Raw genomic sequence first — 25,536 nt, forward strand, 5'->3', positions numbered from 1 at the left:
CAGTAGCTTTTGTAAGCTGCCAGATCCAGATGCTGCTTCAGGAGTTTCAGTGTGGGACCAGCTGCATCTCCTTGGAACAGCTAATGTGAGGCAGTAAAGAGACAGTGAATAGCTGTACAAAATAATGTTCCTGGATAAAATGTCACAACTATTATTGCAATTCTGTCAATCAGTATTCACTATAGGGGGTAATTGTGTAAAGGAAAAAAATGCAAAATAATTTGTGATTATCAGGCCATGAATGATGGAGCTATAAGGCAGAGGTCAGGTGTGGAGCCCTCTGAGAATACAGTAGGGTCGAAGTTTAACTAATTTTTGGTTTTAATATGTGAAACATAAATTCTACAAAGTCTGAAGTCAGTTGCCAGCATGGTGTTAGTGGACTCCAAAACACCAAGTACAAATCTTGATTTCCATCTTACAAAGATAGCTTTCTTAAAGTGCTGCTGTTTGTTTAATGTTTATTTTCCTTTAAACTTCAGTAATGCTGGAGATCAAGAGGGGGTGCTTAAATCTTCTCCAAAGATTTCTGCCACAGCACATCCACATATAAGAATCAATAATGTAAGGTCTTATACAAAATATTACATGATACCAATAAAGGCAACTTTTGATGCAGTTTATACTGGAGATATTGTGATGTCAAACACATTTACACTTAAGGCTGCAACTAATGATTATTTTCATTATAATCAGCTGATAATTTTCTTGATTAGTTGATTGATTCTATGTCCAGAAGATTTCAGAAAATAATTTCCAGCAGTCTAATGTAATGAAAAATTATTATTACATTATCAATAGTTGTGATTAAGTTTCTGTTAATTAGTGGACTACTTATTTCAGCTCTAATTAAATAGATTTTCTGTAATGTAGTTGTACTATTGCTTATGTTTGCACTATGCTGTTGGAAAGACAACTGAAAATATAGTGATGAATACTGAAACTGGAATGAGGAGTAAAAACATTGCACGGGATTTCCCTGTGTTTGACAGAGATTTATGTAACAGGATCTGGTGCAGGTGGGCCCTGACCACTTGGGCCTGCGCTTTGAGGATTCTTCCATCCGTCACTGACTGTACTGTCCAAAATCATTGGAATGGCATGGTAAATGTGTCAAATTTAAACTCATGATTCACTGTAATCTGCCAGCTGGCTGCTCTGCGGATTTCAGCATCTGAATTAATACACACGCAACCATGTGTGAATAAAAACATTATGATCACATGAAAAGCTAACTGATTTCTTTTGCTGCGTCCCTTCAGTCACAGCCCCCCCCCCCCCCCCCCCCCCCCCCCCAGTCCTGACCACACACTATGACTTTGCTGTACATTAGACTTGTAAATCAACGTTGGTGGCGAAATTTGCTTAAAATATCGGTTATAAATATGACATAGGACAAAGTAGCGTTTAAGCCTTGAACAAAAAAAAAAAAAAATGCCTACAAACTACAACTTCCAACTTTCAAAGAAGCGCTGACACTAACTTCCTGTTTGCCTGACAGGGGCGGAGTTAACAGCCCCACTGTGCTCCATAATGAAAGTGACTGGCGGACAGGCTGTACTCTACTTTTCATTTTGCAGTTTACAATGCGGGAATCTATACTTTGCCCTCTCAGCTGACAGCATGGAGGATACACAGATAGTTGAACAGCTATACTGACGCATACATTAACCGACCGGTATTTAAATCTGCTGTAAGTCTTTTTTTTTCGCTGTTCAGGCCGTAAGGCACTTAATGTGAAATGCGTGTAGACTTTTCAACAAAAAATATTTCCCTCTCGCCGCTTTGTATTATTTAAGACTGCCAAAAACTTTCCCCCCCAACTTCTTCTTCTTTGCTGTGCAGACTGCAGGTCAACTTTACTGTGGAGATTCAACCCAAACCAAAGTAGTGTCATGTGAGTGTCACTGCTCCTCCAACCCTTCTCTCAGCTGATACAAGCTCTTTATGGCACGGACACAGTACAATAACCATTGTTAATTGCTGTCATACCTCTGTGATTTTTATTTTGCTGTGTCATGTTTTTGTCTGTGTAGACTGAGGTTGCCTGCGAATTGAACGTCAACCATGGTTCAGGAATACCAGTCCCCTGTTCGGGTCTACAAGCATCCATTTGAGTTAATCATGGCGGTGAGTATTGTGGTTATATTCAGTGTCAGTGCAAAGACAAGTTATGTCCTTCCTTACCTAATGTGAAATGACTTAAGACAGCAGTGGATATGAGTGTTATTACTTTGCAGGATCTTACATAACTGAAGTGGAGACTGTGGCTTTGACTCTTGCGCTCCCTTAAACTATTCTCTTTTTGCTCTGATGAAAAAAAAAAAAATGATATAAAACAAAATTCAGAGTTTATACTGGATTCAAGGGCTCAGCTGTGGCAATACACAGAAGACCAGACACTTTCAGAAGTGTGTCTGTAGCTTTGACTGCCTCCCGGGGGCCGTCTGTCTGACCTGTGATATATTTTGTGTGATGAGGGACTGGACAGAATATACAGTAAACACTCTCTTCTCCTGCTGCGGTGGTAAATACAGTAATCGGCGGGGTGCACAGGGTGAAAAAACTTGCTTATTAAACTTTCCGTCTCTTAAGCACCTATAGCAGAGGAAAGTTTCTTTTCATTTAATTCAATTCCAGGCTATGTTATACGCTTCTATAACTGGCCTAGATGATACATCTTTGAACCTGTAACTCCTATAACTCATTAAACCTTGCCTGTTGTCTTGTTGTCATATCATATTTAATGAGAGATCAGGAGGTGAGGAGAACTTGATTTATTTTGTATGATTGTTTCAGTTTCTCTTATTCCTGTGGACATCAGACCAAATGTTCCTTAAATGACGCCACTCTAAGATAAGAGGCCGCCACAACAGTTCGTCATGAGAAATGTCTACAGCTCTATTAACGTAATGGATCAATAACATAACATAAGTTGTTAGTGCAGCAGTTTTCAACAGTCATACCAGGGGAAATCCACTGAAATATCAAGAGAAACCAGTTTCCAAACATTTATTCACCAAATGATAAACTTGCTTTCCTTGAGTGGAAAATGTCTTATTATAGTGAAATTGCTCACTTTGCCTACAACCCACAAACAAATGCTTTGAGTTTATAGAAGAGCAGGAACTCTTCATTACGGAAAAGTAAGACAAAAGTAAAATAAATGTAGGTTTCAATGAGAGGCAGGCAGGTTTCACCTACTTTTACAGTCTGCCCTCGCTGTTTCTTGCTCTCTGCAGTTATATATTAAGCTAAAGACTTATGCAATATCCTCATGGTGGGGTAAAGACCGTGATGCTGCAGTGACCCTTTGCTCTGCAGACAAAAAGTCCTTCACCACATAGGCCCAAGTTAACACCTACATAAGCTTCATTTGCAGTGAAAGATGTCATGTCTAAAATTCTTACTGCGTCACTGCAGATTATTGAAAAGGATCTCAAAATAAGCCTTTTGTGAAAAGTAAATAACAGCTCATATGAAAAGATCCAGGCCTCGGCAGCATAAAGGAAGAGAGACACCAGTGAATAGTCTATCCCCTCCTCCGCTCTCATTTATCTCTGAGCTTTCTCATTAGTCCCGTTGCTGATCCTTCCACTGACAGTTATTACTGTGGCAAACAGTCCTAATCACTGCCCTGGATATTACTGGTCACATTATTGTTGTCCCTTTCATGAAACGTCTTTATCACGTTCTTGGGTTTTTATGTAATAGAAATGCACCGGATTTGATTATGTGCAGATACACTAACCTTTTTGTACGTGGCTGACATTAGCTTGCTAATGTAAAATATAATATATATATATATATATATATATATATATATATATATAATGGTGCAAAATAGTGGAAACTGTTCTGTTTCTGATGTTTGACTTACACAGAGTCTTCCAGGGCCAACTAACTCAATCTGCTCTTCTGTTATTTTTTTGTGCTCCCATTATGTTTTTTATGCTTAAAGCTCTGAGAGAAAAAGGTAGGACAAAGATTTCAATTTGTCTGTAATCAGTGAAACATATTGTTTTTGTTGTGCAGTGTGTCTGTTACAGAACACCAGACACTGCTGCTTATTTGCCAAGGAAACCTTTCCCATTAAATTGCTTAGTGAATAATGTCATCTTATTGATTGCATTGCTGGCATGCTGTGCTGTATCAATACAAGTGTGTGTGTTACTGACAGGCCACTGCCTAAGTGTGATTTTGGAGAGAAAAACAATTGAAAATTCCTCTTTCTTGTGCCTTTGGGCTGTTTTTATAGCCAGAATAGTCGGCTCAGCTCATAAAACTTTTAAAATCATTTGAGTCTTAGGCAACCAGGCTGATTTACTGCATACATGTACCAGATCGGGTTGTCAGTGGTTGCCACATCTAGGGCTCAGAGAACCTCGAGAGTATTAGCAGTAGTGTTGTACCCTGTGGTGAACTAATTTGTTGTTACTCTAAAACATTTAACAGGCAGCTGCTCATATTGTAATGTTCTAGTTCCTTCCTGCCTTTGGTTACTTGTCAGTAGTTTATCCGCGAAAGCTGCACTGCTGCTAGTTACACAGAGTGAGGACTATTTTTGCATATCCTGAAACGCCTGTTCAGCGACTCAATCAATATTGACAGGGTAGCCCAGGTGAAACTGGCTCAGACAGATGGTCATACAGCATGCTGTGGGCAGTAAAGCACACAGCAATCACTGTCTGTAAAAGCTGCCACAGCTGCAGGCAGATGTATTCACATTAACAGTTAAAGCTGCTAACTATTAAATACACAACACCACAAAGTCAACACTAGAGAATCTAGCAATTTCTTTTACTGATTTCCCTGTGATATATTTCTCATTCTCAGGCCTACGTAAGGAGATTCCCAAAGTGCCCACTGATCCCGGTGTTTGTAGACAGTGAGATCATCAGTGAAAACCAAAGTGGGGATGGATCCACGCTGGTAACTGAGAGGCGCTGTACGATCGACATTGATGCTCCACGACTTCTCAAAAGGGTACCCATCCTCTGACCTTTTACTGAGCAAAGGCCATGAAATAATTATAATAAACAGTTACTATAATAAGATATAATGATTCCTTTGGAAGAAGGTCATTTTTAAGGTGATCTTGTATGGCAGTGTTTCATAAAATTTTAACACAATGTCACTATAAACTATGATATCAGAAATCTTCATTGAACATTTTTCATAAGTAATCTGGCATAAATCAAGAGGACTTCCTTTCTCTGCATGTAGATTGCTGGTGTGGACTACCTGTACTTTGTCCAGAGGAACACTCTGAACCGCAGAGACAGGACGCTCCACATTGAGGTTCACAACGAGACCTTTTCCAACAGAGTCATTGTCCGTGAGTGCTGCAACTACTCGGTGAGTCTCAAGAGTTGAACATAATAAGTAATAAATTTCTTTCGTTTTATTGTTTTTGTGGGAAACCTTTACTGTGCTTGGTGATCTGCACTGAGCCCCGCCTAAAGCCAGAACAGTATGTGATGAAAACAACAGGCAGCAAAATATAAGTCACAGTTGTAGACATGGTTGGAACTGCTGCATGTGCATACCAGGGAAGAGCTGGCTTTCCTGTTCAGTGCACAAATTACTCATTTTAAGTGATCCTCCCATAGTGTGCCAAGTGCACTTGTGCCAAAAGGTAGTTACTCCAGTATCAGCCTCCCTATGAGCATGTTCCTGACTTTCCACAACACACCCGTCACCAGCAATATCATTTCTGCTGATACCTTCAGAGCATCATATGAACTATTTAAATTGCTTTACTCTCCCTTGTGTTAAAGTTAAAGTATCAGCATCTGTCATACATTTTAATTTGTCTTCCACAGGTTCATCCAGAGAATGAGGACTGGACGTGCTTTGAACAGACAGCTAGTCTGGATATCAAGTCCTTTTTTGGCTTTGAGAGCACAGCAGAGAAGATAGCTATGAAACAATATGCTGCTAGCATTAAAAAGGTTTGCATCTTTGCACTGACTGTTTATGATACATAGTATATAGATTATACCTCTGCACTAGAAATATTGCATTTGCTTTCAGTATTTGTGTATTTTTCAGATTTTTATCGCATAGTTTTGTCTCCTTCCAATGCTGTAGGGTAAAGAAATTATTGAATACTACCTCAGAGAGCTGGAGGAGGAAGGAGTAACTTACATACCTCGTTGGACACCCGCTGTTGTCTCTGGCGCTGCTGGTGCCGGGCTCCAGCTGCCGCCCCCCTCTACTGACCGAGCCATCCCAGTGAACAATGCCAATGATGAAGACCCGGCCTGTCCCACAGAGCTAGTGGCTGGCTCTCCTGATGGTCAGTGGCTACTCACGAGTCACAATTAAGTACAGAATAGCAGCCAACACATAATACAAAAGTGCAGTGTAAATGTTACAAGTTGTGTGTCATGTATACTGTCCCTTTGTGTCTTATATATATTTACTGAAAGATATTTACAGAGGAGAGAACTAAGTAGCTACAACCTTCCTAGCTAAGCTCTTGAGTAAATCTTCACTCTATTTTCAGCATTGGTGCCTGGGAGTCTGTAAATATTAGCACTAAAAACCTCTTGGTTTTATAGGACTAAATTGAATATTTTAAAAGCTGAATATATGATCTTGTGAATTAAAAAGCCCATGGCAGAGTGTCATGTGTCACAGCAGTGGTTACACCCTAGTGTTTTTCTCTCTCTGGGTTACCAAACACTGCCAAGTTGCATATTGCTAAGTGTCAGAAGTAACAGCAGCAAACTGCACCAAGCTTGCAGAAACATTTTAAGCCATAGCTGTATAGCTCGTAACAACACGCTGGGTTGATAGGAGCCTTAAGCAACATTTTGTTTGGTGGTTCACTGCTTTTCTTTTGTTGCTTTTTTTTTTCTTTTTAAATGCACTGTAGTGAACAGCTGCTGGTGTCTTTGTCTGATGCATGCAATATGTGCTAACTTTACGCTGTACATGTGTTTTTTGCCCGTAGACAAGTTGGATGCTGACTACATCAGACGTTACCTAGGTGATTTAACGCCTCTGCAGGAGAGCTGTCTTATTCGACTGCGCCAGTGGCTCCAGGAAACCCACAAGGGCAAGGTCGCTCACACACAAACACAGTCTACTGAAATACCTAGCTGTTTGTGCAATTCTGTAAAATACACCTTTATTTCTAGACAATCGCTTAACTTAAACATCTGCTTCGCTCCTGCATCCACACCAAACTCAGTTTTGCTGTTCACAGATATATTGTAGATTGCAAATAGAAGATAAGCATCCGTTGGGTGAAAGGTGAAAGAATGTCTTTGCATTTTTCACTAACTATAACTCAAAAACTTTGTATTGAAGTTGTTGCCCCTGCCTGTTGTGTACAGATTCCAAAGGATCAGCATGTGCTGCGCTTCCTGAGGGCCAGAGATTTCAGCCTCGACAAGGCCAGGGAGCTTTTGTGCCAGTCTCTTACCTGGAGGAAACAACATCAGGTGGACTTCCTGTTAGACACATGGCAGCGGCCACAACTGCTTCAGGAATATTACACTGGAGGCTGGCACCACCATGACAGAGGTACTGAGTAAACAATATTTGTCCTTTTTATCTTTACGTCATCTCATTTTCACTTTAGTTCATCGCCTACTGTTAGTGTGCTGAGGTGTGTGTACTGCGAAAGCGCACACTTATCAGTGAATGTAAAGAGGCAGAACGATTTAGTTGTCTGTATTTATAAAGTCCACATGGGTTGAAATAGGCTGTTAATTATTGACTGCAAAGTCTGAGCACCATCTGTTGTAGTTCCTGTGTTTGAAAATGAGTCATTGTTTTTAACAGCTCAGTGAATCTACCTAGTTAGTTGAGGCTTGAACACAGGAAGTGCCATTTGAATGTTAACATGCTAAATTAATAGCTGTTACAATGGTAAATACCAGCTTTACGTAGGCAACGGCAGGGGGGGCTCCTAAGGGATCTACAAATTGACTGCACATTGATTTTACTTTGTTGTGTAATCTGTCAATTTCTGTGTGTGATGTGTGTGTTTAGATGGACGTCCTCTGTATATATTGCGTCTGGGACAAATGGACACAAAGGGTTTGGTACGAGCCTTGGGGGAGGAGGCCCTTCTAAGACAGGTGATGTGAATACATGCACAAGACTTACATACACAGTCTTTTTCTCTTAAGATATCTTCAGTTGTATTAATGCTCCTGCTCTACGACTATGACCCAGGTCCTGTCCATCAATGAGGAGGGACTGAGGCGTTGTGAAGAAAACACCAGAGTCTTCGGGCGACCTATTAGGTGCCTAAATATTTATTAATCTGTCTTTTGTCAGTGTTTTATTAGTAACCTGATAATTGGGTTCACATGCTTGTATGTATATGTATAGTCATGCAGTGTCTGTGTTAACATGTTGGTCAGCTGTTGGACTTGCCTGGTGGATCTGGAGGGTCTTAACATGCGTCACCTGTGGAGACCGGGTGTGAAGGCTCTGCTGAGAATCATCGAGGTGGTGGAAGCCAACTACCCCGAGACTCTGGGTCGCCTCCTCATATTGAGGGCGCCTCGAGTTTTTCCAGTGCTCTGGACCCTGGTGAGAATAAATGCCTGCTCTTATATTTGACGTGCAGCTGTTAATGTGGTTAATCATCCCATCGTGATGGACATGCAGGCTCTGAGGCTGCATCCTCCTCGATAGGAAATCTTAATAGTTGGCTGCAAACCAGCCACATTGAGAATATGAGCAAATGATAAACAACAGAAATAAGAAGGAGGACCAGAGAAAACTAATATCAGCAAATGAAGATAATTATAGCCCTCAGTATGCAGAGACCTAAATGATCCCCGTGGGTTGAATTTGATCATTGCCACAGCAATAAGCAATAGTATAGTTTGTAAAGAGTGATAGCATTCAGCAAAGTAATACAGACGAGTAGTCAAATAAGCACAGAGATATATGAAAATAAACCTAAGCGATAATGAAAGTAATGAAAACGGTGCAGAGTTGAAGCATTATCTAACTTGCTTTAAGATTGAGCTGTTGAAGATGCTACCTGGGGTTATTCCAGAAAGAAATGTTTATGGAACATCCTAACCCTGAGATGAATCAGTTACTGTGGTAACTTACACTGTGAATCCTTTCTCTTTGTCTTCTCTCCTCTTGTTGAGTCTGAAGAAGCTGTCTGACACGCTCTTTCATTTCTGCATTCATACAGTACACAACAAAGCGCAGAAAGGAGCACATTCATTTGCTGCACTCAGTATTTTGTTTGAATGTTTGTAGATGTTGAATGAAGAAACCTAAAAAGGAGTTTGTCCCAATTAAAATTGCAGAATATAGTCACTAATTCTGTATAAAAATTATGCCAAAAAGTATTTACCTTTGCACAGACTCAAAACAAGCGGTAGTGATTGATTCCTGGAAGCATCAATTTTGGGAAACTTTGGAATATTCATTTCATAACCTGAGAAGGAGCTACAAACATCTAAAAATGACAATAATTTCAAAATTGAACTCTCTGGGACAAATAAATTAAAATGTAAGCCGCGATTCTGTGAATAAAGAAATTTTATGTTCTTGATATTATCCTGAGTCATCCCCTGACTTAACGATTCAATAAACATTGCAAACAGTAATGGCCTTATTGGACAGCCCTTTCTGGCCCTCTTTCCAGGAGGAACGAGTTTGATATGGCTCCATTTATTTTTATTCTTGTGCTTGGGCTATTATACAATGCTTGAATAGTTTTAATAAAGGTCTGATGAAATCCAAATTTCTTTAATACTCCAAATAAAAACTCCCAATTGGCTCGATCAAAAGCTTTTTCTGCATTAAGGCTCAATAATGCTGCCTGGAGTTAATTATTTTACTCTATGTTCAATCACGTGTAGCATTCTGCAAATTTTATCAAGCCTGCCTTTGTTGGATAAAACCTGTCAAGACTAGACTTATTATCTGGGGTAGGATTTTTCAATCCTTTTGCAAGAATGTAGGTAAAGCTCTTCTAATCTTGGTTCAGTACACTTATCAGCTGATAACTTTCACATTCAAGTTTATCTTTAGCCTCTTTTGGTGTTGAAGAAATGACAGATTCTCTGCAAGAATGAGTAGTTATGCCAGTCGTTGTATGGTTGTATGTGATCTTCATTGTAAGGGTCAGCACATCTCTCATTTCCTCTTTTTAAATTAGAACAATAGCCTATAATTTTTCCCCCGACTGAAGAACAGCTCTGCATGCATCCCAAAGAATAGGTGGGGACGCACCCATTATCGTTTTCGTCAAGATATTCTTTTATATCAATCCTTATTTGCTGCCTCATTTGATTTAGAATCCCTGTGTTAAGCCTCCAGGTAATGCTCTTCCTAATATTACATCCATAGAAATTTGAGTGTGATCTGACAAATCCATGGTCCCAATATTACAATTTATCACCCTGTATAAATGTCTTTGAAACAAAAAAGTAGTCAAGCCTAGAATAGACAGAATGCAGGTGTGGAAAAAAAAAAAAAAGATTCTCAGATGTCAGATTCAGGTCCCTCCAAGTCCCAGCTCTCCCATCATTATTTTTACATGTTTTGTAGTTTCTTCTCTCCTGTTTAGGAGGGTTTCAGTGTATCCAGGATTGGGTAAGGTCTAATATTAAAGTCTCTCCCATAAAGTAAAATACCGTGAGCCTCCAAGACTCATCATTCAAAGATTTGTTTATAGAATTTCTATTCAGATCCTGGAGGAGCATAAACATTCAGAAAAGTAACTAAAACACCCTGCAGATATCCCGAACCAGCATAAATCTTCCATCAATATCTTTCTTTTTCATATGTGCACTCAAAGTTTAATTTACTAGAAATTAAAGTTGCTATCCCTCCCTTGGGACCTTGACTACAGGACTGATACTGATTAAATCTCCATCTCTTTTAAGTTTTTCGTGTTTCAGTTCTGTAAGATGAGTCTCTTGAAGGAGAGCTACGTCTACTCCCTCACTCTTTAATTTCACTAGAGCTTTGCTCCTCTTGATTGGATTTCCCAGACCATTTACCTTGTACTTAGTTACTTTAAACCATATCCTGTTCCCATGGTGCTACAAGGAAGGGTAATACAAACATAATCATTAACCAGTAACACAGTAACGAAATAATGAACCCATTCACAAATAACAACATTGACCTCCAATATTAAGGCTTCTTTTATGGCTGTTGGAATGTGTGATAAGTTCAGTATCATATTGGGGAATAAGTTTGATAATAAGATCCGTTTCATAACATTATTCTCATTGTTTATGATTCCTAGAAGCTATATTGTAACTATATATTTTTCTGTCATAGCAAAAGTAGGCTACTTGTCAAGTGTCCTGATGCTGGGATGCCTGGAGCCATTCTTTGAGGCTTCGCTTAGAGCTTGTATTCTCCTGGTTTCCTTGCTTTCTGCTGAGTCGCCACATCAGCTGGTTGATCTGATCCAAAAGGGAAGTTAGATTTTTCAGAACCCCTCTGTGCCACATCCACTGTTGATTCCTCTGCTGAGCTGTAAATGGCTGCGCCTTCCTTATACAACACTCTCAGTCAGACAGAATCTGGAATCTTAAATTTCTTTCCTTGAGAGCAGCTTTCATTTCTGCATACTCCCACTGCTTCCTCAGCATCTCCAGTGCATATATCATGGTCCAAGTGTGCCTTTTTTTCATTGGAAATCAAATCCTTTTTTTCTGCCGAGCTCTTTTAAGCAAATCCTGCTTAATTCTGTAGCTTGAGAACTTGACCACAACTAGTCTTGCTGGGGCCTCAGTTGGAGGCTTTGGAGAGAGCACCCCTCTCTAGGTATTTAGTGCTGTAGAAGAAGTGAGCTCAAAACCTTTCATTGGAAATTTTTTTGATTTCATGCTTTCTTCATCTCCATCTTTTACCCTATGTATTGTTATATTGTTGCATCTCAAACACCCAAATTAGTCAGTCTTGATTGTATATCTGTATATATCTATATATAGATATATATCAAATCCAGTCATTGGAGGATGTTTTGTTGTGTGTATATACATATATGTATGTGTGTGTGTGTGTGTAAGTGTAAGAGACATGTCTAGTAAGCTAGACTCTTTTTCCAACTGCAAAATCCTTCATGCAAAATCATGAGGCTGATACTGTGTCATACTAAGAAATTACAATCATAGGTCAATAATTAAACATATGTTTTACATGTTTGATATCATCTTCTACCACCACCAGCAATTTGCCCCCATCAGGTTATAGCTGATTTTAATATGTTAATTAATTATTCAATTAATAATTAATTATTGACAAAAAGAAAATGTATAAATACAGTACAAGTTAGTATGATGATAAAATCAAATTAAAATACAAACACAGATGCTTACTAACACCAACAACCAGCCAACCTTTTTATTTCTTAAACATTCATAATTCAGATATTTATGGATTGAATTTTACAGTTTGTAACAAGTGAACCTGCTGCTCTTTCTCAGATGTCTGTTGGTGCCTTGTTTCTAGGTCAGCCCCTTGATTGATGAGAACACTCGTAAGAAGTTCCTTGTTTATGCTGGAAATGACTACCAGGGTCCAGGAGGCCTGGTGGACTACATTGACAGAGAGGTCATCCCTGACTTCTTGGGAGGAGACTGCATGGTGAGATTAAGTCCTGAGTGTATTGACTTCTGCATAAAATTTTTATTTTCAAAACAAACACAGTGAAATAATGTGGATCACGCCTCTCATCTTGGCACTGCTTTCTCTATGAGTCATATAGCTTCAGAATTCAGTTTCTTTAACCCATCATTAATTCATTACCAGCAGGTATATCAAGTTACCACCTTTAGTCCAATAGATGTCTTCCAAGTTGCCTTAAAATCTCATAGGGCTTCCTCATATTAAAGCCAAAAAGTGAATCAATTAAACAAGACAAAATATGTAACCTTATTTGCTTATACTACTCTAAATTATTATTATTATAATTATTACTCTAAAGCAGTCAGACCCATTTACAGATGTTAACAGATGTTAACGTGAGAGGTCTGTCTTTTTTTTTTAATTGTCCAACTCTAGTGTGACATCCCTGAAGGAGGCATGGTCCCCAAATCTCTGTACAGGACAGCAGAGGAGCTGGAGAGTGAGGAGAACCGCCTGTTGACCGACTCCATCTATAAGAGTGCCAGTATCTTCAAGGGAGCCCCATATGAGGTACAGTATCAACTTCTATTTCAGCAGTCCGATCCATGTGTATCAATTGTGTTAAGACAAAGGTCTATTTCCTCAGGATTCCAGTTTCTGTGTATGCTGGATTTTTATGCTGTGGATTCTGTTGCCACCGCCTGGAACAAATCTACATTGCAGCCTTGTAGCGAAAAAAACAAAAAAACATTGTGATTAATGACCTGCTGTCTGCTGTTCTGTGTTTCTAATCTCCTCACACCCTCCTGCAGATGCTGATTGAGATTACAGAGGCCTCCTCCGTCATCACCTGGGACTTTGACGTATGTAAAGGAGATGTGGTCTTCAATATTTATCATTCCAAGAGGGCCCCTCAGCCCCCAAAGAAAGACACTCTTGGAGCCCATGCCATCACATCCTTAGGGGCCATCAATGCCCAGCTGATAGATAGGAGCTGGGTGCTGGGCCAGGACTACAGCATGGTGGAGAAAGCCCTCACTTGCAGGGAGGGAGAGAGTGTGCAGGTGAGAGGGAAGATGGTGGACTCTGCATTCTGTCTTTTTTTTTTTAGCTTTCAACTAGACTTTGTTTGTCCCTGTTAGCTGTTTGTTGCATCAAAGCAGTTAATCCTCTATCATCGCAGCCTCATATTAATCCTGCAGCTTTCCTCTGTTCAAACAGGGCTCCCACATAACACGCTGGCCCGGCTTCTACATCCTTCAGTGGCGTTTCCACAACTCCCCTGCCTGCACCGCCTCCAGCCTGCCTCGTGTGGATGATGTGCTGGCCTCACTGCAGGTCTCCTCCCACAAGTGTAAGATCATGTACTACACCGAGGTGCTGGCCTCCCATGACTTCAGGTCAGTTTATTTATGAGCCTTTTTTCAGGTCGTGTCCTCTTTTCTTGGTATAATACTAAAGCTGTCATTCATACATGCTGCACTGCTCTTGTGTGGGTTCATCAAAAATCAGTGTGGTGATATTTCTTGTATTTTTTATACTTGTTGTACTGGATCTATGCTACCAGTTTTTTTTACTGTAATTAATTATTGAGTAGAGTCATATCTGAGAATTAACATTTGTTCTCTGTCATTTTCTGTTATTTCTAGGGGATCCATGACCAGTCTGGAGTCTTGTCATAGTGGTTTCTCACAGCTCAGTGCTGCCACTACTTCCTCTAGCCAATCACATGCCAGCTCCATCTCACGGTAGCATCTGCCCAAAATGTGTCCCAAGGCAACAATGACACTCTGCCTTACGTTCAAAAAGATGATGTTTTTTTAACTCATAAAAGTAAATTAGAATTAAATACAACGTTACATTGATCTTCTATGTTTCTAGAGAATGATGTAGCCGTTTTTCCTGTGCCTGTGATGAATGACTTGTTACTTTTTGTGTGTATTATATTTTCTGTAAAGTATAACAAATACAAATGTGCAGTGTATATGTGAAATGTCTAATTTGTAGTTAGATGCTTGTCCATAAAGATGACATTACAGAAGACTATCTGCTGGATAAATAAATTCAAAAGTCTCATAAACAACCTTTTTAGATAAGATGAGATCATGAGTGAAAATAAAAAGCAACTGTCCCTGAAGTTGCTTTCATTGTCCACAAGATGTCAGTGCACTTTCAGATCTGAACTGCTCTCAGATCTGCAGAGTACTTAGCACTAATGTTTGTACTCACACACTTTGTCTGGTCTCCTAAGAAATCGAAAGCAGTCTTGTTTAAATAAAGAATTTATCACATAAATTAATATTCACGTATCCTCCAGAATGTGTCCTTGTACTGAATTTTGAGAGAACAATGACTGCAGTAATGGTGCTGTGTTGGAGTAGTAATTTTGAATAATCACAGAAACGGGTCATTAAACATTTTGCAGCAATAGGTAAGATGTTGAGTGAGCAGATAATATGAAATCTCTATGAAAATATACTGTACGCTTTCTAGATTCCATGTAATGTTGTTTTTGGGCTTGTTATGCATAGCTGGTGAGTTTTCTGAGGCAGCTAATTTGAATGCAATATAGTGCAGCCCCTTGTGATCTGGCACAGGGCCAGGCAGACAACTGATTTACATAAAACTTTAATTTCCATAAACTTATCAGATGCTTCCAGCTAAAGCTTAATTGATTTTCCCTGTGTTTATATGTATATATATATATAAATATATATATATGTATATATATATATACATATATATATATATATATATATATATATTGGTTTGCAAACTTGTGTCATGTTGCTGCTTATCCCAACACAAAGCCAGGTGGATTGAGTTTTCTGAGGGGCTGATTGGACAGAAGCCTGACTTCCTGCCGGCATGTCAGGGTTGTTAGAAAGAGGAAATGTACTGACTTTGCCAGGAGCTTATTTACAGAATTACTCAGCTTGGTCTAATGACCTCCCAAGACACACATTGTCTGCATAAATACCAGCACCTCTTTCTCCTGATATACCTTATTTGCTATTAAAACCTCTTCGTCTTGAGCAGTTACATGATTTAAGGCTGAATTATTTTTACTGGCCTTCACAGGCTTAAAAAATAAGGTCTATTATACAGGTACTGATAAGTTGGTAAGTAAAGTGAATCCTCAATAATGTATCATATTAAAAATGTATCAACCTGTTTAGTTGATCTGACACAACCTTGTGAAGGAAGGCTGTAATGAGATGCGTTACACAAACTGCTTCTGAGAACTGGTCAAAAGGTTAAGTTCAACAACTGCAATACATAGTTACAGCCACTGCTCAAAATTGATCATGGTCCTAACAAAAACTCTTTTTTATGGGAAAACTAAGAGTCTATAGCCATGCCTGCAGGCTAGCTAGACTATAGGTACAGCAGTGCTTTGAGTGTGCAAACATACAATAATGCATGCTGATGTTTAGTAGATATAATGTTTACCGTGTTCACCGATCAGGTTTTGGCATGTTAGCATGCTAATATTTGCTTACTGGCAAGGCACTAAATACAATGTACAGCTGAGGCTGATGGGAGTGTCAATAGTTTTGCAAAGTATTTAGTCATAGACTTGAGTATTGGACAAATTGGCCAGACGATGGTGCTAGATGAAAAGTGAATGGGATCATCAAAGGTATTATAATTAATTCTGAGAGGGAGGTATTCCAAATTTTATGGGAATCCATCCAAAGTTGTTGAAACATTTCCCTCAAAACCACACGTGAACCTGATGGTATATCACCACCAATATATCATCTTAGTTTTTGTGACAAATGCATATGTTGTTGACACACTGTTCTCTTCCACTAACCTGCCTCATAAGCTGCTGGCTGACCAAACTTTCCAACCACACTGGTGATATACGAATAACAATAATAATACTGCAGGCAGGAACACTTGATCTCTTAATTCTTTGGTGGGCACAGCAGGCGGAGAGAGAGCTGCAGTGATGATGTGCTGCTGAAATGGTCTCTGACTTCTTGTTACAGACATAAACATCCCAGCCTTCACTGGGAATATGTACATGATAATGAATCATTCTCTCTCAGAAACAGGCACTGGGATAGTCACATGGGGCTGATTTTGGCTGATGTTTCTTTTTTGTGTTTACATCTCATAAATGGCAGAAGGTAGAGAGGCTTATATGTAAAATAATGATTCATGCATCACTTTCCCATGTCAACATACACCTTTGAATTTAGAGACAGCTAACATGGGGGAGTGTTTCTCAGATGCAGGGGCTGAATGATAAATTCAAAGGGTCAAAACCAAACTATATCTTCCCATTTATTCTCTCAACCTATCAAACCTTGCAAGGAAATGGCTTTTTTCTAACTTGATATGATCACAGTAAAAAAAATCTCATCAGACATAAGGTTGTAGAGTCTCACTATAGTGTGGATCCTCATTAAAACTTAAGCCTGTGTTTCACTTGCTTCCTTCTGACAACCCTGACCTTCCCACTAATTGAAAAGGAGAGCCCTGGATTAGTGTGCACTAAATTATTTTTAGGAGGCTTGACACACTGGAAGAGAAACTTTGTGCGGGATTGTTTGTGTGTACAGATGTGGCGGTTGAATCGAGGCCTTGCTTTACTGTGATGCGTGCAACCTGAGAAACAGTAAACGCTCGATGCCTCCTCCATCTGAGTTGTGGACCTGTCTATTTAACTAATCTCGTATATCGGCCGGGTTGGAATTCATTTTCTGACTTGTTCTACTACTGGGCCTGATTAATATGTCCACAGACAAATAGATACAGTCACGTCTATTTATCTCTGATGCTTCATACTATCTTTCATATCTTCAAACATTGATTTTCTCTACAACAAGAGAGACCATCAATCTAGCTTCAATTTAGGCCAATTTTTGAGTGCTGCCCTCATTTGCAATGAACTGTCAAGGCCCTGCTTAAGTCAAATGTTGTTTTCATCAGTTTCCGAACATCAGACCTGCTTTTATTTCGCTGGTGTTTTCTTGGCTCACTGACTTCTATCGTTGACATTTCTATTCCTCTCACTCTAAATAGGCACTGAACTGTGCAGGTCAGTATGAGCCTGCCCTGCTTAAATGTTACAGTGGGAACACATTTATCCATTTGCTTGTTTGGACAGAATACCAAACTTTGCCAGCTTATCATGTATTCAGTCCACTCACAAAACTGACTGCGTGAAGACAAAATTTAACCCCTTACAATCAGCAGTCTGTGATTACAAACTCATGCTGTGCAGTCAAACATTCTTCAAACCCACTTAAGTTTATTTTAAATCCTAGTGTCAGACGAAATATGTATGAAATAATACACAAGACATCTAGAATATTTACATTTGATGGAACATTGAAGCCATTCACTTATTGCAAACATCATTTAGTGTATTACATCATTTACAAACTATACAGTAGGCTATACTGTATGAGCATGTTAAACACTGTGGGGAAAAAATTATAACAAAAATTGCTACAGATGAGGAGAAAACTGGATGTTAAGGGGTTTATCAGTTAATATAGATTATTTTTTGCATGTAAGTCAATACATTATGAAAGCCAGCAGAAACAAAAGGTGACACAGCGTGGTCAGGAGACAACATTGTTGAAAGGAGGTTACACAAATAGATTAGATTCTTTAAGCATAGCCTATAGGCCAGTACAAATACAATATGGTCTTATTGTTCAGCTGGGATATCAGTCAGGAAGCAGTCTAACTAATCAAAAATAAAATGTGTCTCAATTAATGGATATTTTTTGATGATGAAAGACATGAACAAGATTATGTCGCTTCTGGTTTTCATAGCTGTGTTAATGTGCCTGAAAAAGCATCAAATAACAAGTTTTCCTTGGAGACGGGCTCATTATCAACCATAGTAAAATCCAGACCAGACAGTCTATGATCTAGACAGGACGACCAAGAAGTAAATGGAATTTTTCATGTTTCTTCTGGGCGGAAGTCTTTTGAGGTATGTGACATATGTAACAGTAGAGAAACTGTAGAGTACGTACTAATGGATTGTAGAAAGTTTAGTGTAGAAAGAGAAAGACTGAAGGCTAGAGTGTTGGATATAAGGAGAGAGTGGAGCACCAAAGGGCTGTTAGAGAAAGGGGATAAACAGGAACAGGTTAGGAGGGCTTTATTCAAATATTTACACGAAACAGGTTTAATTTCCAGAATATAACTTCTCAATAAAGTCATGATGTTACATACTCCAGTACATTAGGTGGCGGCATGCGCCTACAACGTTGGTTTGTAGCCCGCAGAAAACACAAAAAGAAGAAGAAGTAGTTTTTTTTTTTTTTTTTTTTCCTTCTTCTTCTTTCTTTTTTTTAAAGGAATCTGGACAAACCTTCAAAACAGTGTTAAGTGTCACAATATTAAAATCATCAACACTCAAGTGATTAGGCTGCGACGGCCTTAATGGTGTTACCTAGAGTTTGATTTGAAACAGTTTCAGTAATTGGAGGGAAGGTTTCCACCTGTCAGGAATCACTTTGATGTGTAAAGCAGGCCACTGATACACTGACTTCACCAATCAGGCTCCTTACTGCCTCACGACGTTCAACAGCTAGTCACAAAATTTGTCTTGTGCTGTTCGGTGTTGTTCAGGTGAAAACAGCTGAGAGAGCGGCGAGAGAGAACCAGAACAATAAAGTCACGGACCGTCAACTATAACATGAGTTGAAAACTTCATCATGAAGCTCCATGGAGAAGCCGAGGCATGAGCTGCAGATTCAGGTGATAATTCTCTCTAGGTGTTATCTCTGTCACATTGTTTTCACGTTGTCATTTGGTACATGGTTATGAAAATACAATTTAAAGCTAACTGAACTAATTAGGCTAGCTACCCTACAAGTGTGTGTGTGTTTTAATGAAATACTGTGTGTGGACCTAGCTAAAGTGTTGGTTGCTCAGTTCTTCTGTTGGCTATTGTATGAGGTTTTCACCCAATCCAATTGGCCTCCTGTCACTGCAGACATTTTGTCATGTCATAGCAAGAAAACCACAGGTGTAGTTAATAACATTAACGAGGCCCGATTTAGCTTGACCAGTTTCAAGTGCCTTGGCTCCCTGACTGACTGATTAATGGAACAGAGCCCTCATGAATGGTTTTAATTACACCTGTGCTTTTTCTGCTATGAGGAGTCAAAATGGCTACTCTGAAAAAGGCCCATTATTGTATATTGCTGTATTACTTTCGCATATTCCATATTGATGTATAAAAAGCTGAAATTACTGACAATGTCATAAAATGAGTACCATAGGCCTGCTATGTGTTTGAGTTTTAGCCAAATGACTTCAGATCAATGTGTACAATCGATGTAATCATGGGTAACAGACAGGATCAAGCCTGTACTGATTACCTAGACTACTGTGTTTCTGCTAGCAGAGAGTAAAGGGCTCCTTTTAAGATACCCATCTTAACTCCTCTTACCTGCCAAGCCTCACCACCCCTCACCAAACACAGGTTTGCCTTATTGGCAGGCAGAGAGGCTGGCAAGAATCCCCTATACACTTGAGTGATGTGGTGTCTGCTGAATAAAGAATAGGGCGAGCGTGAGAGAGCAAAGACAGAGATAGACAGATGGAGAGAGTGAGATAAAGGCAGGAAGGTGGGATTAGGAGACGAGGGGAGCAGGACAATCAAATGTAGATTCTCGCCTGCCAGTCCCTTTTTTTTATCCAGTCAAACTCTGTGTGACTATACTCAAGTGTGATCAGGCTGGTTGGAGTGTGACTTGCACTGGTAGCTGGGTGCCACCATGTGCCCATATTTGTGATTAATTGGCTTCTATTTTTCTTCGCTTTTACCCTTGTCATGATGGGCTAAAATGCTATATTAACGTCACATCATATCATATCTAATTGTCTTCTTATGTCATGATCAGTTTGCAGTATTTTGCAGCTGGAACAACCAGTTGATTAATCAATTAGCTAATAGGCCACTAAATTGAATATCTTTGGGTTTTGGACTTTTTGTCAAACAAAACAAGTAACTACCAATTATTTTTGTTAAAGATTGATCTATAAAATATTGAAAAATGCCCTCACAATTCAAGACCCAAGGTAATGAAATGAAAAAAAAAATCAGTGAAATTGAGAAGCTGGATCTGGAAAATGTTTGGCATTTTTGCTAGATAAGTGACCTAAAAAATCAGTTTCTTTTCTGTCGATCTATCAATCAACTAATTGTTTCAGTTCTAGAGATTCCCCTGTGTTTTGGGAAATTCTAACAGCATTTTTCCTTATTTTTACTTTTGGCACAGGGCATCAGGTTGTTTTTGATCTTGTTCTGTTATGTGTTTGAGAGTTAACATTCAGAAGTATCCTCCACTTAAATATGACAGAGACAGACTGATACACACCCCCCAGAACAAGTCTGGTCTGTGCCTCTTGTTGTTTTAGACAATCCTTTACAGATGCAGTGAAGCAGAGAACAAGAGCAAATGAAACGCAGCCAAACTGTTGTGTGTGGAAAATGTTTTCTGGCACTGGCATTCACTGCTTGCTCGTTCTGTCTCTCTCTCTAACATTATGAGGTAGTTACTGTAAGCCAGGCCCATAAGCGATCCCTAGATGCATGCTGGCACTGCACCACTCAGTCTGTTCTGTAGCCTCTGAGACGTCCTGCCTGGTTTGAGCTACCAGTTTCATCATGCTGTGTAAATTAAAATAAACTATTCTCACTATAAAGGGATACTTCTATTGTCTGGTGACGGTAAGCTCATTATCATTGCAAGTCTGATTGCAGAACATTAAATCTTTTAAAAGAGACAGAACAGCTGATTGGTCCATACTGGCTGTAACTCCCTGCGGCTCAAGTTATTAAAAAATGTGGAGGCTTCTGTAGCTTGAAAGCTATATGGCAAGTAGATTAACACCATATATGTGGCTCAAATTTTTTACACCTGAAAGAGCTCAGTGACGCACCAGCTTTAAGCCCTCTGTGTGTCCGCCAATGTGGTTCAAATCTGAATCATGAGTTCAAACAACAGGAAAGCTCACTCTCTGGTAGAGAGTTAAACGAGAGGGTTGATACCAATCTCCTCTGTGTCCATTAAATATGAAGCTTTAGCCAGCAGCTAGTTAGCTCATCTTCGCATTAAAGACTGGGAAGAAGACAGGAAACAGCTAGGCTAACTCTGACTCTGTCAACTGGTAACAAAACATTCCTATTAGCACCTTGAAATCATGCTAATTAACATGTTTTTTCTTGTTTGTATAATCTGTACAAAACCTGAAGTGTTAAGTTGGAAATTTGCTGTGTTGCGCAGAGTTATGTGCTCTTTCTTGGATAGGAGCAAAGTACTTACTGGAATCTGCCTGCTAATTGCTCAGAGCCAAGAAAAATTTCTTATGCTAAGCTAAGCTAACTGGCAGCTGGCTCCAGCTACTGTAAATAATTATCTCACAGGTGGTGCAGTGGTAGTGATCCTCTCATCTATCTCTCTGCAAGAAGTTGAAGAAGCTTAATTCCAAAATGTCAAAATATTCCTTTAAGTGATGTATGATCTCCCAACTTTTAAAATGTTTATTATTTTTGCTGCATAGCCAGAATACAAACTAACAAAAGAAGAATTAAGAAAAAAAAGAATAAATAAAACCTGCCTCCCCAAACAAACATAGCTCCTCATACATAACAGCAATAGCCACAGTCAGACTTAAATTAAGTACAAAGCAGTGTTCCTTTTAAAAAGAACTAGAACTAGAAGTATGTTTACATACAGTATTTTTTTAAAAAAAAGAGAAAAAATGGTATAAGCAGCTTTACATTGGACTCAACACATTAATTTTTACCCTGAAAGAATTTCAGCTCAGGGTTCCAGATCTTATCAAACACACCTCCTCTGATCCTCCAACTTTTTACTGTTGTGCCCTGGCATACTGTGCTGCTGCAAGCCTAAGTTTGTCAGTTCTACATTTCTAAACTATAGGGACAGGTTTGTGCCGGATGCAAATGTATAAAATGTTTTTGCCTTTCCTACTCATGGTTGGGGAAAGTGGCTTTGACAGGCAGCAGAGATGAGATATGGATCTTGACAGGTCTGCCTATTGTGTGTGCCTGAGGGGGAGTCATCACCTGTCAGGGCCAAAATGACTTTAGGCTGGTGTGTTAGCCATGTTTGTTGCTTTTCAATTCCTTGTTTAGATATTGAAATGAACAATCTCCCCTCACTGCAGTCACATGAGGCTGACAGTCGCAGGGAGTCACAGGGAATATGTGACAGCGATGAAGGCTTTTACCACCACTCCCCACCCTTGGCTCATCCTGTCTGTGTCTGTCCTCCTGCTGTGTGGTGTGAAGGCATTGTCGTTGTAATTGCCTTCAAGACTGGCTTAGGCTCTGGACCAAGGATCTTTCAGCTGTGATCTGTTAAGCCTATTACATACTTGTTGCGTGAAGACACACAATCCTGTGTGGATGAAAGCCTGAGTGTGAGAGCCAATTTGTGCCACTTGCTTTGGCATCACTGCATCCCGTCTGCTGAAATACAGTGCAAGTCCTCTGCTTGGTGGATCGTTAGTACTTAAAAACAAAACAAAAAAACAATGCAATGAATTCTGAGATCTTTGATTATGGCTGTGCTCTTTACTGGCCATGTTACATCAAACAAGTTTAACCAGTTGGATGAAAAATTGGCTGTCTCAGAGGATGCATCTTGACTTTTTACTGGCAGCAACCATTTCAATCTCTACTGTCAACAGAAGAAGATTGTATGATTGAAGGAGCAGATAGGGAACAGAAAACTCCTGTCTGATGACTGATCCATTGTGATGCAATCTGCTGGTAAATATGCTTGGACAGTTTCAAACAGTAGCCTGCTGGCAGAAACTTAGTAGAAATCCCACCGTACACAGCTTCAATGATGACTGACATGCTTGTGGGCTTAGATGATATTCAGTGACTGAACAGTGTCTCTCTCAAGATATAGAGACCCTGACCCTATTCAAAGAATCCTGAACTACCTGTTAATTAAATACAGAAAAATCCTAAAGCAGCTGTGCATTAAAGGAACCCATTATTACCCTGTACACCCACAAGATTTATGGCCTCGTCATCTAAGGCAATTCACAGTTAAATGTGCAGGCGACATCCAGAACCCAGTTGGGAAAAAAAAAAAAAAAAAGCTGAGTGTACATCAGTTTAACTTCTTTTGCCAATAAAGTGATGTTAGAGAGCACTAGCGGGGTTACAAGTGCATTAAAGCGCATTAAACCCAATGAACTGGCTTGTAAAGATCCCATGTTTTAAAGAGTTGTGAGCAGTGACCTTGTAAGAAAAAAGGTTCTGACATGATACATTTTGTAATATTGGCTTTCATCTGAACAAGAAACAATGCAGTATATTTGCTGTTCTAAACCTGTGTCCATTCTCTATCTTCTTGTCCTGTTTTTCTGAAGGCTCTGTCTGTCATGACATCTTTCAAACATCACAGCTGTATCCTTGAATTGGCAAACAGGAGAGATGCTTGCTGCTGCTTTTTACAACCAGTTGAGGTAGTTCAGAGATTTAGCAAAAAGAAAATGAGTGGATAGATTAATAAACATTGTAAAAAACATACAGTATATTCTTAAGGTCTTACAGTAAATACAGTACTACCTGCTGGAGAGTGTAAGGAGTGGGCAGTAAATGTTTACTTGTTGCCATGTGTGTATATATATAATCTAAATTGACTCCAATCACTCCTACCAGACACAGTTTTGTGTGTGTGGGTGTATGTGGCAGTCACCATATGTGGAGGAGGCACTGTTGTTTGTATAGTTGGACCCATGTCATATGATTAAACAAGGAATCCTGCAGGGTTTTGCATCTGTTGTTGTTTATAGCTCCTTCAGTTCTGTATGTGCACTCTGAACAGTAGAAGTATTATGTTAGGAAGTTAATATGAATTGGAAATGGCTGTTGGCTAAATTATTAGGATGCATCTGATTTGTGTGTTTTTATGACTTTTTGGTTTGTAAATGTGTCAGTGTTGTAAATATTACAGAAGGCTGAGCAGAGAGGTCAGGTACTGTAGATTCTGCCCCTTAAGATTTTAGATTACCTTTGCCACATTTTTAACTCATGTGCAAGCACCATTTGAAAAGTTAATTTATAAATATGATATCTCTTCCTTGCCATTTTTGGGGAATTTTGAAATAAAACTAATGGATTTCTAGCTACACTTCTTAATGTGTTGTAAGTCTGGATCACAACTTCCTCTTTTTCTCATTTACTCGTCTGCCATTGTATAGAGAACATCTCCATGCAGCCATGGAAGTTTTAAGATTAAGACTAATTGCAAAACTTTACAGATTTAAGCTTTGACAGTAATTTAAACTAGTAGTGTGTCTTACATAGATAATATATTAGTTACTTAACAGAGCAGAAAATACTTGTTCATGCTTAAAACATTTCTTTGATTCACAGTAATGCAACTGGATAACCTTAATTTGAACTATTAAATTATGCAATGCTCTATTATTTAAAGCACATGCAAAAGAGGGAGAAGAAGGTTGAGTGAGAGCTTGATGAGATGATGACCTCAAGCCTGTCCGTTCACTTTGTAGAGCTGATTGAGTAGTTCACAACCCCTGTAAACTGTGATGACGTGCCATTAAAATGATAATTGTATTTTAGATCAAGCTCTCATGTCTTTGTAACACTCCTGGGTACGCCATATCTGGTACGATATCTTGTAAAGTGACTGCTATCATACAGTGTCATAAGCTGGTAGTCCTTTGTTCCACCCTTTGCCTGTAAGTGATCAGAAAGAGCGTTGTGTCAGCTGCAATCAAGAAATCCCCATGTCCGGATCAAACAATTTCTTACATCTGAATTTAGATTACCTTTCTGCCTATGGATGAAAGGTTCCATGCTGAGATGGGATTATTCAGCAGGGGACGGTGTAACTAAAGAGTCTGAGGCCTTGAACCTAAGCCAAGACTTGGATTTTCTATCTCAGACTGATTAGA

The 25,536-nt window shown here is 39.3% G+C and overlaps 1 protein-coding gene across 1 annotated transcript; it reads left to right on the top strand.

Moving 5' to 3' along the window:
• Positions 1-1,534: 1,534 nt before the first annotated feature.
• Positions 1,535-14,881, top strand: LOC111230226 (SEC14-like protein 1). The gene is made up of 17 exons (XM_022756884.1): positions 1,535-1,693; positions 1,846-1,897; positions 2,037-2,130; positions 4,837-4,986; positions 5,227-5,358; positions 5,826-5,954; positions 6,094-6,301; positions 6,962-7,071; positions 7,347-7,536; positions 8,008-8,096; positions 8,194-8,264; positions 8,385-8,556; positions 12,466-12,600; positions 13,018-13,152; positions 13,395-13,646; positions 13,804-13,982; positions 14,232-14,881. The coding sequence occupies exons 3-17, from the start codon at positions 2,068-2,070 to the stop codon at positions 14,332-14,334; spliced, it is 2,118 nt and encodes a 705-aa protein (XP_022612605.1). The 5' UTR covers positions 1,535-1,693; positions 1,846-1,897; positions 2,037-2,067; the 3' UTR covers positions 14,335-14,881.
• Positions 14,882-25,536: the final 10,655 nt, after the last annotated feature.

Source organism: Seriola dumerili, unplaced genomic scaffold, assembly GCF_002260705.1.
Source record: "Seriola dumerili isolate Sdu_G_001 unplaced genomic scaffold, Sdu_1.0 BDQW01000260.1, whole genome shotgun sequence".
NCBI lineage: Eukaryota > Metazoa > Chordata > Actinopteri > Carangiformes > Carangidae > Seriola > Seriola dumerili.

Bases quoted from the DNA above. Each gene is read 5' to 3' on its own strand.
- LOC111230226 (XM_022756884.1), top strand. From the start codon at position 2,068: ATGGTTCAGGAATACCAGTCCCCTGTTCGGGTCTACAAGCATCCATTT. The intron at 5,359-5,825 runs GTGAGTCTCAAG...TGTCTTCCACAG, and splicing joins GTGAGTGCTGCAACTACTCG to GTTCATCCAGAGAATGAGGA. The intron at 8,557-12,465 runs GTGAGAATAAAT...CCTTGTTTCTAG, and splicing joins TTCCAGTGCTCTGGACCCTG to GTCAGCCCCTTGATTGATGA.